Genomic DNA, 16,461 nt, shown 5'->3' with positions numbered 1-16,461 from the left:
GCCATCTTCAAACACTTCCAAACCAAACCAAACACTTCTTTCCTGCACCATCCCAACTCTCCACTTCCCACAGGGATTGTTCCTTCAGTGATTCACTTTTTCCATTCATCCCTCCCCACTCATCTCCCTCCTGGCACTTATTCCTGCAAGTGGCAGAAGTGCTACATCTGCAGATTCCCTCCCTCACCTCAATGCAGGACCCCAAACCGTCCTTCCAGGTGAGGCAACACTTCACCTAATACCTGCTGGGGTCATCTATTGTGTCCAGTACTCCTGATGCGGCCTCCTCTGCATTGGTGAGAACCGACGTAGATTGGGGAGAAACCGCTTTGTCCAGCAACTTTGCTCCATCAGCAAAAGGCAGGATTTCCTGGTGGCCATTTCAATTCCAAACCCCCCATTCTGACATGTCGGGTCAATGGCCTCCTCTTCTGCCACAATGAGGGCACTCCCAGGTTGGAGGGGCAACATTTTATACTTCGTCCAGTTAGCCTCCAACCTGATGGCACAAAAATCTATATTCCCAACTTCCAGTAATTCTTTTCCTCCTCCACATCCCTCTTCATTTCGCCCCTCTTACCTCTTCTCCTAACCTGCCTATCACCTCCCACAAGTACCCCTCCTCCTTCCCTTTCTCCCATGGTCCACTCTTCTTTCCTATCAGATTCCTTCTGCTCCATTCCTTCATCTTTTCCACCTATCAACTCGTAGCTTCTTGCTTCATCCCCCTCCTCCACCCACCTGACCACCAATCACCTCCTAGCTTCATCCCCCTTCCCCCATCGAACCACCTATCACCTCCTAGCTTCATCCCCCTCCCCCATCCAACCACCTATCACCTCCTAGCTTGTTCACCTTCCCCTCCCCCACCTTCTGATTCTGCCATCTTTCCTCTTCCTATCCAGCCCTGATGAAATCTCAGTGTGAAACAAGAACTGTTTATTCATTTCCACTGACCTGCTGAGTTGCTCCAGTGCTTTGCATACGTTGCCGTTGTAGTCTGGCAGACTGACCTCCACCTTGCAGAGACCAGCTGACAGCTCTCAGACCCCTCCTCACACCAATCACTGGACTGTGACTTCACCAACGAAGAGCAGGCCACCATCTCCCTCACAGTCACTGACGTTATAATGGGAGATCTCCTCGTCGCAATGCCCCAACCCCACACATCCTGCTTCTAAGATCCACAAACAGACGGTCCCGGTGAGTCCAGTTTTCTGCCTGCTCTTGCGCCACTGAACTTAACTGCTCATTTTGTTGTAACGCAGGCCAACAGAGCAGCCAATGCACACACAAGAGCTGCACAACAGCATCCCACAGTTGACAAGTGGCAGACTTCTTACAGAGTCATAGAGCACTGCATCACCGAAACTGGTTCTTTGGCCCATCTAGTCCATGTTATTCTGCCTGGTCCCATCCACCCGCACCCAGGCCATACCATAGCCCTCTATACTCTTCACATCCGTATACTTTAACAAATTCCTCTTAAATCTGGTTGGTGATCAACCCCACATCTGCCACTTCCACTGGCAGCTCGTTCTGCACTCTCATCACCCTCCGACTGAAAAAGTTCTCTCTTAGGTTCCCCTTAAATACCTCACCGTTCACAATTAACCTACGACTTCTATTTCTAGTCTCACCCAATCTCAGAAGACAACGACTGTTTGCATTTACCCTATATACGCCCCTCAATTTTACATACTTCTATCAAAACTCACCTCATCTTCTTCCGCTCCAAAGAATAAAGACCCAACGTATCCAATCTTTTCCTATAATTCAAGCCCTGGCAACAGCGTTGTAAATTTTCTTGCTGAAAATGGTGAAAACCAAATTGTTGGCCAGAGGGACTCAAATAAGCACAGATGAATGCACGTTTTCCCAATGGATTGCCAAACGTGCTGCAGCACATTGAGATTATTAAAGAAATGGTGTTTGAGCTTCTGCAAAGCATTTGGATGCATTGTCCGTGGGTCCAGGCAGGACTTACCCCAGGTTACGATGGGAAGTGAGGAAAGAGACTACAGGAGTGTTGCTAGTTATCTTTGCCTCCTTACCAGTGGTACCAGGGGACTGGACGATGGCAAATGTTCTTCCACTGTTCCAGAAAGGTAAGAGGGATAATCCAGGGAATTATTGACCAGTGAGTCTTAACACAAGTGGTGAGCAAACTATTGCAGGCCATTCTGCAGGCCAGAGATACAAACATTTGGAGAAGCATCGTCTTATTTGCGAGCGTCTGCATGGTTTTGTGAAGGGTAGGCTATGCCTCACAGGCCTAATCAAATACTTTGAAAAGATAACAAAATGACAAAGGTAGAGTAGTCAATGTGGTGTATATGTATTTTAGTAAGGTGTTTGAAAAGGTTCCCCATAACGGGCAGGAGGCATGGATCTATGGAAATCTGGCTGCACGGATTCAGAATTGGCAGAAGGTGGTAGCAGATGGAGAGTATTCTGCCTGGACGTCTGTGCCCAGCAGTGTTCCGCAGGAATCTGTCCTTGGACTTCTGTAGGAGGTACAGAAGCCTGAATACACACACTCAGCAATTCAGGAACAGCTTCTTCCCCTCTACCATCTGATTCCTAAATAGACATTGAATCCTTGAACACTACCTCACATTTTTTAAATATACAGTATTTCTAGTTTTTTTGCACATTTTTAAAAAATCTATTCTATATATATATATATATATATATATATATATACTGTAATTGATTTACTTGTTTACTTACTATTTTTTATTTTATTTATTTACTTACTTCTAGATTATGTATTGTATTGAACTGCTGCTGCTAAGTTAACAAATTCACAGATATGTCACCCTCTGGCTTCCTCATCTGTTCTAATTGGATGTCCCTTTAGTCTTAGGCTGTGCCCTCTGGCCGTAGACTCACCCAGTGATGTGGGAAAGCAGAATTGCTGCTTAAATCAAGGGATATTTTGGCAGATGAATCGGTGACATGGATAGAAGCTGTGCAATTTCACAGAAAGGTGGGCCAGTATTTACAGGAAAGGGTGAATAGGAACACGAAGACAAAGATAAAACAGCATGTGCTAAAAATCTCAAATGAAGCAGAACGTGCTGGATCTATAACAGTTTTGTCCACTCTCACAGGCCTGCCCTGACAGAACCCTATTGTGCTTTTCCAGCATTGTCTCTCTCTTCTTTCAAAGTAACATCAGGAAAGGTAACTTCCACTACAGTGCGAAAACTCAGGTCACCTGCTACAATGGCTGCCAGCCACTGCTCAGTTGCCACATCCTCTGACTGAGTTGACCAGTCTGGTCACAAAGGAACGGAAGCACCAAGGTGGAGCTGTGGAGTTCAAAGCTCCAGCTGCCCAGACTTACTATGGCAACGGAGTGCGGCCAGTAGTCCATACACTGTTACACAGCAGATTGCAACAGAAACCCCCTTAAAGCTGGGGGAAACAAACTACAACTGTGTCATTTTCCACAAGTTGTCATTGCATCCACAACCTGCTGCGCTTCCAGCTCAAGCAATTGTCGAGATAGAATCCTATAATATGGGACACATCGGGCAGCACAGTTAGTAGCAGTCCTTGCAATCCCAAACAATCTGGTTCAATCCTATCCTCCATTGCTGGGTTTGCACCTTCTCCCCGAGACTCCAATCCAAGAGCGTGTGGTTAACTGGCCAGTGAAAATCTCTCGGCATGTGGATGAGCAGTAGAATGTGGGGGGAGTTGATGAAAATATGAGAATAAGGAGAAGAAAGGATTAATGCAAGACCAGTTTAAATGGGTTGTCGTTGGTCAGCACAGGCTGTGGGTTGTAGGGCCAGAATTTTTGTGTGTCTTCTTATTCAATACTCAAGGAAGTTGAGGCCATGCCAAACTGTATATTATAGCAAAGGGCAGACACTGGTCCACAGTGCAGACCTCTGAAGCAAAACAATCAGAACTCTGGCTCTGACAGCACCTGTTGAATGTTTGGGGTTATGCCCCTCTAAGCAGGGCAAGTGATCCATTCAGCCATCCCAGCTTTCATCACCCCATCACTGAGCCTGAATATACAACTGGTCGTCCTCTGCCACCCCTTCCCCATCACATGGGAGTATCGCAAAAGGCAAAACTCAAGAGCAGATTAAATACCTAATTCTCCAAATAACTGAGTAGCTGTCATCAAATGAACAGACTTTTGGGCATCAATCTTCACCAGAAAGAACAACATTTCCACTCCAGTTCATTGTGAACGCAGGGAGTTGTGTGCACTCTTTCCATTTTTGGTTTAAATTCACTGACAAAATGTTGACATGCTAGGGCCGTCCACATTCTCTATCGAAGTGTGACTCACTGGGTCAATGGTGAATGTAAAATCTCATTAATGCAATTTTCAGCTTTCAGTGTAATTATACAAAGCTGAAACAAAGGACTGGCCTCAGTAATTTGTTGTTCCTCTCCACACCGTATGGCAATCTTGCTGTTTCTTTAGCATCTGTCTGCTTTTTTTAAACTGTTACGTACCCCATATCTGGGTTGCCAAACCAGCAGAAATGGACCACTTAGTTGGAGTCTGGATTACTGGAACTAAGAAAGTTTTATTAAAGAAATAAGTAACACAGTACTCTAATCGTAAGGATATGAATGCAACAGATTAGCAATGATAAAACACACATGTACACAGAACTAGGATAATAGGAATCAAACAAGCTCTATCGCAGTCTAGGGGTAAAATGATCAGTCTCAAGTGACGCAGAGTTCAGTTCAGCTTAGGACACTTCGCAGTAATCGCTGTTGTGCCATTGGGGAGAGAGAGAGGATGATATGCAAATCTGATTCAGACAGACCTTTGTTCTTCATAGTTAGCTTTCGGGCAAACCCTTTTGATGTCTTCTGTGGTCACCAACTGTGACCCCTCCGTTCCGGATATGACCATTCTTCCGCGGTGAACCCGGCACCCAGGCAAGGGCGGACACACACACCAGGTTCCCGCCGATCGTACCTTTTCACCCTGTGCGTCTATGGTCGGTTCCCGTAACCAGACCTCCAAACTCCCACCAACTTGTGGGGGGCACACCGCTTTTCCAGGGTCTCGTTATCTCGTGATCTCGTGGTGTGTGTCTTGCCTTAGCAAACCTGTTCTTTTTATTCCCCTGCTGGGGTATCGCCTGTCCATCAAACTTCAAACAGTTCAGGTTCAAAGCAACCGGTCTGTCAATATTCTGAAGTGTGTTTCTTTCTCGTTAATCTCTCTCCTCTCTCATTAACATTTTGAACGCTTCTCCATTGCCTCCCTTATCTCTCTCATCAGTATCAATCTTCTGATAACTTGGTTTGTTGTCACAAAACGAGGCCGAGTTGCTAGCTTGACGTACAGGCCTCTGTAACAGTGATCATGAAAACTGGCTGATCGATAGGGGGGAAAAAAAATCTTCCTTCTTTGCCTGATTGGCCCTGCATTTGACTCCATGAGAACCAACAAAGTTGTCTGTTAACTGTGTCCTCAGTTTAAAGCCAATTCACAGTGATCACTAGATGCCCAGCATTGATGTCTACGTCCCATAGATGGATAAATGTAGTATTACATAGATCACACTGAGCAAGGATGGTCAACTTCCATCCAGTGAATCAGATGGGTTCTTACAACTGACTGCTGCTTTTTATCACCAGCTTTTCATTACAAATTTAGCAAACTCCTTGAATTTCAATTCCCTGGCTCTGTGTTGGAATTCAACTCCCGTCTCTGACTCAACAGTCCAGAAATTCTGAAGACCAGTTGCTGCCAGAACACGATGGCCTGACGATCCAATTTCCTTGCCTGCAAACACACTGAGAAATCAAGGCTGGTCCCATGCCATCTACCTTCCCATTTTTGTTGACCCAGCCCAACTGGTCACAAGTCGGGTATGGGCAAAGGCGAAGGTTTTCACTAAAGTTTGCAAAAGCTTCTATTTTAAAGTCACATTCTCTTTGCTCTTGTATTTTCATACAGGAGAAAAAAAACCTATGGTGGCAATATAAAGATGGAAAATATTCAAAGACATTGCACCCCTTGTTATGACTGAAATTCTTCCACCACAGCATCTGAACAGAAACCTACTAATGGCAGGATAGAGCTAGAGTTTGCTGTATTATAGGGCTTTTGACTGAACTTCTTAATTATTATCCATGGCAACAGCAGTGTAAGTGAGTGGTAAGATTACAGGGCTCTTCCAAAAAAAACTTTGTTGCACAATACCTTTCAGACATTGTTGAAAAAAACAAATGTTAAAAAACTCTTCTCAGGCTTCCAAAAGGGTACTGATATCAATTAGGATAAGGCAGTAGAGTAGAAATTTGGCCATCTGGCCCGTCGATTCTGCTCCTCCATTCATTCATGGCTAACAATCATTTCCGACAAACTACCATCTTCATCTTGATAACAAACTGACATCTCTGATAAAGATGGCGGAGTTTGTCACCGAAACATCGGTTATAATCGAGACCTGTACCTGGCTGGAAGCCCGAGAAGAGTTTATTTGTCACATATGTCAGGAAAGCACGAGATTTTTTTTCAGAAATAGTCATCCTGACCTCTTATTCAATTGGAAGTCTGATGGTTAGAGCACATCAGAAAAGGCTCCTCTCCAATCACAGTTCCTGCAGATATTCAATAACTAAAGAAGCTTGAACAAACTTTGCTGAAATTGTAAGACAACTGTTTAAGATTAGGCATTTCTTTTAAACCATTGTTTCCTATCTCACAGCCACAAGTTTATCTGCTGAATGTATTCCTTCTTTTCGTATGAATGGACAAGATGTGGGCAGAAAATGGACCAGGAGGAGGCAGAGAGCAAGAGCTGCTGTCTCAAGCTCCTGAGGCCAGACTGCGATCCTCACCTCTGTTTCAAAGATTCAAAGTACATTTATTATCGAAGTATGTATACAGAATATAACTCTGAGATTTGTGAATCATCCATGAAACAAAGAAATGCCATGGAACCCAAGAAACATCAAACACACATTGTGCAAAAAAAGAACAAATTGTCCAAATGGCAAAAGGCGAGTGAACAAGATGTAGAACATCATACATCAAATCAGGAGTTCAGTAGTATTCAGTTTAGTTTAGTTCAGCGCCGTGTCACTAGCCAATACAGGGAATTTAAAGCTACTGACTCTACCACCAATCCCCCAATATATACTGGCACACGTTCACCCTCCTTCCCCTTCCTGAAGTCAACAATCAGCTCTTTAGTTTTGCTGACACCGAGCAAGAGTTTGTTACTGTGGCATCACTCAACCGGCTGTCCTATCTCACATGGGTAAGCTGTCTCATAGTCAACTGTGATTTTTCCTACGACAATACTGTATTTGGTGAATTTGAAGATGGCACTGAAGCTGTGCTTAGCCATTCATGTGTATACAGAGTATAAGATGAAACAGTAAGTTTACAGAGAGATGTTAACCAGGTTAGGAAAATTATTCACAATACTTGGGCTAGGTTCAGGTGCCAGTATTTTATTTTAAACATACAAGCCGCTCTTGACAGCAGACTAACAATTACTCGTGGCAAGGTTTACCACAGTCTCTCAAGATTGTTTCTGTTTAATGAACACAAAGCTGACCTCCAAAGGATAACAAACAGCCTCATTAATATAAGAAAATTAGCCAATGTAACAAAACATACCAGTTAGATCATCAACAAATTATCCTTAGAATCTCTTGCATTTCCTGACTGGCAACTCTACCAAAGTCTTCAGAGAATGGACAGCAGGACAATGAAACTGTAATAGATTTCTAACCAGTCACAGTGCTCACTATTTCCTTAAAAGCTCCAAAGTAAATTATGTTAAAGATGTTCCTGTCCGGTATTTTTAATGGGTAGAACACAAAGGAAAACAGTTTGCTTAAATTTGTCCAGCACTCTCAAAGCTCCTCGGCGTTTTGCAACGTGGTTTTGATTGACTCTGGTGTCATTTGCAGGTGACTGCAGAGGCAAGGATGGTAATGCAATGTGCATTTAGTTTTAGCACGGTGCCAGGAGCTGGGATTCTGGCCAAACAGTAGGAAAACCATTGTCCAAACAACTCTGCCTCTAATCTCTGTACAGTATCACGTGCTGGAAAAATGCACACACTAAGTACCAGAGGAAGTGTCCACCCAGAGGAAAGCATCGCTCGCTCCTGGGGCGGGTTCGCACCGGGTGCCTGTACAGTAAAGTTCCACGCAGCCCCTGCGTGCGAAATACGTTCAGCAATGGGAGTCCCTCATCAAAGTGGTCAGCTGGGAGAAATTACAAACTATCTCCCCCCAGTTCAGGGAATTCCACTTGCAGGTTCCCCTTCCAGCCAAGCACCATCCTGGCCCAGAAATATTCCTCCTTCATCACTGACCTCAATCCAGGAACTCCCTCCCCCAACAGAGCTGACGGAGCGTTTCCACCACATATGCTGTGGAGTTTTGTGCAGGCAGTTCACCCCCACTTTTTCCAAGGGGAGTTGGGGTACGTGCACCACACATTGGAACATCAGCTCCTTCTTGCCATCTATCTATCCAGCCCACTGCTCCACAACAAAGAGAGCAGGCACAATGCAACCATAGGCTGAAGAACCCGTCCTGTTCTACAATCTATATAATAAATGATATAAAATTAAGCACCCTCCCATATCACCTTTTCTTTGGAAATCATACCTTCCCATTTGATCTCCTCTGATCTACACAACCTGACCCTGGTATTTCCCTTCCTGGGGAAACAATGGACAGGAAAAATTATGGTCCCATCAGCCCTACTCAAAAGATCAATGTAAATTTATTATCCAAGAACATATACAACCCTGAGATTAATTTTCTTGCAGGCATTTGTAGAAAATACAAAGAAGCACCACAGAATCAATGAAAGACTGTACACAAGATGGACAAACAGCCAAAGTGAATGCTAAAACTGTGCAAATACAAGTTAATAAATAAGCAATAAATATCAAGAACATGAAACAAAGAGTCCTGGAAAGTGAGTCCATAGTTTGTGGAAAGAGTGAAGTTGTCCCCTCTGGCTCAGGAGTCTGATGGTTGAGGGGTAATAACTGTTTCTGAACATAGTGGTGCAAGTCCTAAGGCTCCTGTACCTCCTTCCTGATGGCAGCAGTGAGCAGAGAACATGGACTGGATGGTAGGGGTCCTTGATGATGAATGCTTCCCTGCTGCAGCCCTCCATGCACATGTGCTAAATGGCGGGGGACGGCTTTACCCATGATGGAGTTGGCGGTATCCTCTATTTTTTTGTCGCTTTTCCAGTCAAGGTCATTGGTGCTTCTATACTAGGCCAAAATGCAATCAGACAATATACTCTGAGCCACACATCGAAGAGGTTTGTCAAAAGTTTTAGATAACATGCAGAATCTTTGCAAACTTCTAAAGTAGCAGAGGCACTGTGGTCCTGAAGGGGTGTGCTGAGCAGCTGTGTGGAGTTCTCCAGCATACTCTTAATCTGAGTCTCCGCCTGTAAAGGGTCCCGACTGTGTGGAAAGCATCGTGTGTGATCCCAATATCCAAGAAGGGCCAACCAAAATTCTTCAATGACTACTGTCCAGTGGCCGTGACCTCACACATCAAGAAGATCCTAGAGAGGCTGGTCCTGGCTCACCTCCGACCCCTGGTCAGATCAGCCCTTAATCCCCTGCGGTTTGCCTACCAGGAGCACATTGGAGGCACAATGCTGTCATCTGCCAGCTGAACAGAGCCTACTCCCATTTGGACAAGCAGGGCAGCATTACGAGGATCATGTATCTTGATTTTTCTAGTGCCTTCAATACCATAGAGCCCTCATTGCTGGGGTAAAAGCTCCATTCAATGCAAGTTGGCACTTCCATTATATCCTGGATAATGGACAACCTGACAGGCAAACCACAGTTTGTGCAGCTTCAGAGCTGTGTGTCAGACATGGCTATAAGTAGCACTGGAGCCCCACAGGGGACTGTATTGGCTCCCTTCCTGTTTACCCTGTATACCTCAGACTTCAGACACAACACTGGGTCATGTCTTCTGTAGAAATTCTCCACTGACTCAGGAATAGTTGTGTGCATAATGGGAGGACAGAACGACTAATACAGGGCTCTGGTAAGGACTTTGTCAAATGGTGCAAGCTGAATCATCTGCAGCTCAACATCAGTAAGACAAAGGAGATGGTGATGGACTTTAAGAAGACTAGTCCTGCACTGTTCCCTGTTACTATCAATGATGAGGACATAGATGTAGTGAGGACCTACAAGTACCTGGGGGTACACCTGGATGACAGACTTGAGTGGAGCACCAACACAGAGGCCGGGTACAAGAAGGGCCAAAATAGCCTCTATTTCCTGAGAAGACTGAGGTCCTTTAGAATATACAGGCCTCTCCTTCACGTGCTCTACCAACCTGTTGTCACCAGTACAATCGTCTATGTGGTTGTGTGCTGGGGCAATGGCATCAACACGTGTGATGCCAACAGGCTCAATAAACTGGTTAAGATAAAGGAGATGGTGACGGGCTTTAGGAAGACCAAGCCTACACTGCTCCGTTACCATTGATGGTGAGGACAACGATGTGGTGAGGGATTACAAGTACCTGGGTGTGCACCTGGATGACAGTCTTGAGTGCAGCACTAACACAGAGGCTGTGTACAAGAAGGGCCAGAGTTGCCTCCACCCTGAGGAGACTGTAGTCCTTTGGAGTATGCAGGCCTCTCCTTCACATGTTCTACCGTCTGTTGTCGCCAGTAGTCTTCTCTGCGGTGGTGTGCATGCGGCTCAAAAAACTGATTAGAAAGGCTGTCTCTGTTGTAAGTACCTATAAAAAGTATTCCTCCATCCTTAGAGGTTTTCATTGTGTTACAACATTGAATCACAGTGGATCTAATTTTTGACACTGATCAACAGAAAAAGACTCTTTCATGTCAAAGTGAAAACAGAGCTCTACAAAGTGATCTAAATTACAACTATAAAGCAGAAAATAATTGATTGTGCAAGTATTCACTCCCTTCAAGTCAGTATTTAGTAGATGCACTTCGGCAGCAATTACAGCCAGTAGTAATGATGTTGTCAGCAAACTTGAACATGGTGTTGAAGCTGTGCTTAGCTTCACAGTCATAAGTATAAAGCAACAAAAGCTGAACTGAGCACACAGCCTTGTGGTGCATCTGTGCTGATGGAGATCATGGAGGGGATGCTGTTGCCAATCCAAACTGACTGTGGTCTACCTGAGAAAATCAAGGATTTAGTTACACAAGGAGGTCTTGGGGCTTATTGATTAGTTTCAGGAGATGATGCTATCGAGGCTGAGCTGTAGTCAATGAAGAGAAACCTGATTACTACAACTTTACTGTCCAAATGTTCCAGTGTTGAGTGAAGAGCCAATGAAAGGCATCTGCTGTTGACCTGTTGTGATGATAGGCAAATTGATGCAGATCCAAGTTGCTCCTCGGGCAGGAATTGATATGTTTCATCACCAACCTCTCAGAGCACTGCATTACAATGGATGTAACGGTCACTAGGCAATAGCCACTGAGGCAGATTACCAGCTTTTCCTGAGGCACCAGAGTAATTGAAACCTGCTTGAAATAGGTGGGTAAATCAGATTGCTGAAGCAAGAGGCTAAAGATCTCAGTGAACACTCCAGCCAGTTGATCAGCGCAGGTATTTAGTACTTGGCCAGGTACCGCATCTGGGCAGGAGGCTTTCTGTGGGTTCACCCTCTTGGAGGACGCTCCACATCAGCCTGAGAGACGGAAATGACTGGGTTGTCAGGGGCTGTGAGAGCTCGTGAGGGTGCCTCCACACTTTAATGGTCAAAGTGAGCACAGAAGGCACTGAGCTCAACTGGAAGCGAAACCTAGTTGTCACCTATGTCGCTTGGTTTCACTTTGTAGGAGGTGATGGCCCTTTAGCTCTGCAAGAGTTGTCAAGCATCCTTCACTGATTCAAGTTTGGCCTGGAATTGCCACTTCACACCTGAGGTGGCTTTCCAGACGTTGTACCTGGACCTCTTGTACTTTACCTGGTGGCCAGAACTGAACGCCACTGATCTGACGCTCAGCAGAGTGCGTATCTCTTGGTTCATCTATCGCTTCTGATTGGGGACCATTCTGAACGATTTTGTGGGCACACGCTCATCCAGAACTGTTTTTATAAAGTCTGTGATAATCTATTGAGTCCAGTGCACCAACTCAAAGCAACCCCGTAGCCATTCCTCTGCCTCCTGCAATCACCTCTTTGTCGTCCTCATCTCTGGAGCCTTGCTGTTTAGCCTCTGCCCGAATGTTAGTAAGAGCACGTCATCCAAATGATCAGATTTCCCAAAATGGGGTCTAGGGATGGAACAGTAGGCATTCCTGTGGTCGAGTGTGTTGGAATCCCTGGCGCTACAGGTGACTAGCTGATGATAAATAGGCAGAGATTGCTTGAAACAAGCCTGACTGAAGACCCGACAATGATTTGAAAGGCGTTGGGGTAGGCTGTTTCTTGTTTGCTAATTGCTACACACAATACCTCAAGTGCTTGGTTAAAATCGGCCTTTGGCGGTATGCAAACTCAAGTCAAGAACACAGAGGACACTCTTTTGCAAAGTAGAACAGATGGCACTTTAATCATTGTTCCAGCTCCGGTGGGGGGGGGGAGGGGGAGGGAGAATGATAACAACAGCATCAAGAGGATCTTCAAGACAACTCTGAAGATGCTTTGCTTGGTAGGGTTGATTCTGGCCAGCAGGGGATCCCCGACCATCATCAAGCTACCGCTCATAAAATTAAAGTAACACAAAAGAAAATTATTGCCACTTGGAATGTAAGAGCCCTATATCAAGCAGAAAGATTGGACAATGTGATAAATGAAATGGAAAGACTAAAGATTAACATCATGGGAATTAGCGAAGTTCGTTGGATAGGTGCTGGAACATGTCCGGTTAGAAATAAAACACTAGTTTATTCTTGTGGAACATCCCATACTAATGGAGTAGGAATTCTTATGGATGAAGACATGGCAAAAAGTTTTTTAGGACATTGGGCAATATCAGAAAAAGTGCTCCTTGTTAGATTCAGAGGACAACCATTTGATTTAGCAATTATACAGGTATATGCACCAACAACAGATGGAACAAATGAGGATATAGATAAATTCTATGAAGAGCTTGAACAAGCAAATAATGGATGCAAATCTCAAGATATTGTTATTGACACAGGAGATCTAAATGCTAAAGTAGGGCAAGGTGCTGATGGAAATACCATAGGAAAATTTGGACTGGGGAAAGAAGTGAAAGAGGTGAGAAATGGGTAGAATGGTGCAAGATGAATAATCAGGTCATTATGAATACCTACTTTAAAAACCATCCAAGACGCTTGAGGACCTGGAAAAGTCCAGGTGATAACACTAGAAATCAAATTGACTTTATTACTATAAACCAAAGATTTAGAAACTCAGTGACTCAGTGCAAAATATATCCAGGTGCAGGCTGTAATAGTGACCATAACCCAGTAGTATGTCATGTAAAAGTAAAACTTAAAAAACTAATGAAGCAAAAACCTGAACAATCCCTTGACTACTTGCAATTAATTAAAGAAGAAAACTTAAGACAGAAGTTTACAATTGAAGTAGGGAATAGACTTCAAAGTCTAGAAATAGAGTCTGTTGAAGATGATAGCAGTCATGTAGAAATGAAACTTAACTCTCTAAAGGATGCCTTGGTAGAATCAGCAAAGTCAGTGATTCCTAAGAAAGAAAAAAGCCCAAAGAATAAATGAATGACAGATGAAATCAAAAATCTAATGGAAGAAAGGAGACAGAAGAAAGCAAATTCTATAGAATATGTCTTTAGATAAAAGAGTTAAAAGCTTATGTCAAAAAGCCAAAGAAGAATGGTTAAACCAGGAATGAGAATCCCTATTACTGATCCAAAAAGGTTACATCAACAAATCAAGTATATCACTGGTAAAAAGCTCCTCTGTTCTTCAGGTGGATGTTTGAAAGCAAAGGACGGTACCATTATCATGGAAAAAGATGAGGTTATGAACAGATGAACTGAGTATATTTGGGGATTGTTTGAAGACGACCAAGGCGAAAAACCAGAAATTAAGAAAAACATTGAAAATCCAAGTATTTTAAAATTTGAAGTTCGTAATGCAATAAATAAGATGAAGAAAGGAAAGGCAGCAGGTCCTAATGAATTAGTAATAGAACAAATTATCGCCCTTGAAGATTATGGAATTGAAAAACTTACTGATTTAATCAATGACATTTATGAGACTGGAATAACACCAGAAGAGATAAAAAAAAAATCAGTATTTATCACTCTTCCTAGGAAAGCTGGAGCAATAGAATGTAATTTACATAAGGACCATAAGTTTAATGAGTCATATCACCAAGATACTGCTAAGAATTTTGATGACAAGAGCTAAAAGTAAGATACAAGCTGAAACAGGCAAAGAACAATGTGGTTTTGTGAAAGACAAGTGTACAGGAAATGCAATATTGATGTTAAGGATACTATCAGAACGAGCTATTCAAGTGCAAAAAGATTTGTTTGTTTGTTTTATCGACTACACAAAAGCATTTGATAAAGTGAAGCACAATAAGTTATTTGAAATATTACAGAAAACTCTAGATCTAGATTCGAAAGACCTCCGCCTAATCAGAAATCTGTACTGGGAACAAACTGCCACTGTAAGAATAGATGGAGAAGTGAGTCAGTTTACGAAAATCAAGAGAGGCGTTAAGACAAGGGTGTGTTTTCTCCCCTGGTTTATATAATATGAACAGTGAAACAATATTACAAAAATAAGAGACATATTGGGAATCAAAGTTGGCAGTGAAAACATTAATAATTTCAGGTATGCTGATGACACTGTGTTAATTGCAAGTACGGAGGAAGAACTACAAAACTTAATTGATATAATTTTTGAAGGAAGTGCAAAAATAGGTCTACTTATCAATTGCAAGAAGACAGAATGTATGGTGGTATCCAAAAAGAAGGAGAATCCTATCTGCAGGCTGAGAATAAATGGGGAAGGCATAAAACAAGTACAGAACTTTTGCTACTTAGGAAGCTGGGTGCCATCAGATGGTAGGTGCGACTTGGACATCAAAAGAAGAATAGGGATGGCAAAAGACACCTTTACGAGAATGAAGAGTATGCTGACCAATACTAAACTAGGCATGACAACCCGCCTCAGAGTACTGAAATGTTACGTTTAGCCAGCTATGTTATATGGTTCAGAATGTTGTACAATATCTAGTAACATGAGGAAACGAATTGTAGCAGCAGGGATGTGGTTTTTGAGGAAGATGCAAAGAATATCACGGACGAATCGAATATTTAATGAGGATGTCATGAACAGAGCAAACACAAAAAGAGAAATAATGTATGATATCATGAAAAGGCAACGTAACTTCATTGGACATGTAATTAGGGAAGAGGAGTTAGAATGCACGGTAATTATGGGAAAGATTGAAGGGAAGAAAGCAAGAGAAAGGCAAAGACAAATGATGATGGAGACAGCGGCCAGAGAACTGGAAATGAAAACCAATGAATTGATCCACTTGACCCGAAACAGGAGTGTGTGGGCCATGGCAGTCAAAGCTCAAACTGGGCATGGTGCCTGATGATGACATGAAATTAGAGGAAACGTGTAATCCAAGTTCTGGGATAGACCTGATGGGCCTCACAGCCATTCTGAGAAGATGCGAGTAAGCTGTTCACACAGATTACATTGCAGCTGCAGAATACAGACAATACTAGGAATATGAAGAGAAAATACTCACTCATTTTTCGTCAGGTGAATAACATGGTCACGTCCCGCTATCTGAATGACATACGACAGCCTGCCCTGCAACGTTCCATACAAAAAAATAGAATAGTTAGCTAATTTTTTTAAAATACAAGAACAACATCAATAATTCACTGACAAAACAATAGGCTGACTGCATCTACATGAATAATGATTAAATAAAATGTTGATATCTTTATCTCTTCCCTCCCCTCACAATAGCTCTCATGTAGAACTCCACATTTTGGAAAAATAGGATGGAGTCTTTTAATTGGCAACTAATTTATCAAAGAAAATATTGACTTTTGTGGCCGGTACAACCCATTTGCTTATCAAAGGAAATTATAATACATAAACTTGTCACAGGCAAGTATTTATACTTTCAGTTAGTAGCACCAGTGATCTAAAGTCAACAGAAATTAGTGGCAAATGATTTATTGATATGTCAGTACTTTGACCTGGTAGAGTCCAGGAAAGAGGCTACAAGGAGGGGTAGTTTTTTTTTTATTGCACTGCTTTGAGCTGAATGCCTATATGTAATTTCAGGGTCTGCCTCCCTCCCTCCTCATTGCAAAGACCAAATGCAGACATATCGGTCATCTTGCCAGTCACCAATGCACAGAGCTTCTCGTTGAAATCTCCACCCCACAGACACAGAGGCACTCCTGACCTCCTTGGCCACATCCCTCTCACTCTGCTGCAAAGTTATCTTAACTTCTGCTCTTAGCTTC

At 43.2% G+C, this 16,461-nt stretch overlaps 1 protein-coding gene across 2 annotated transcripts in view; it reads right to left on the bottom strand.

Moving 5' to 3' along the window:
* LOC134350974 (disintegrin and metalloproteinase domain-containing protein 9-like) overlaps positions 1 to 16,461 on the bottom strand; it is a 156,337-nt gene that overhangs the window by 81,243 nt on the left and 58,633 nt on the right. For both annotated transcript variants that reach the window (XM_063056913.1, XM_063056914.1), the window contains exon 3: positions 15,726 to 15,790. In XM_063056913.1, the coding sequence (XP_062912983.1) occupies positions 15,726 to 15,790 (65 nt within the window). The remainder of the gene's footprint in view (positions 1 to 15,725; positions 15,791 to 16,461) is intronic.

This window comes from Mobula hypostoma, chromosome 8 (genome assembly GCF_963921235.1).
Source record: "Mobula hypostoma chromosome 8, sMobHyp1.1, whole genome shotgun sequence".
In the NCBI taxonomy this organism is placed as follows: domain Eukaryota; kingdom Metazoa; phylum Chordata; class Chondrichthyes; order Myliobatiformes; family Myliobatidae; genus Mobula; species Mobula hypostoma.
The sequence above is the reverse complement of the archived record's forward strand: the minus strand, read 5'-3'. Positions and strand labels throughout refer to the sequence as shown.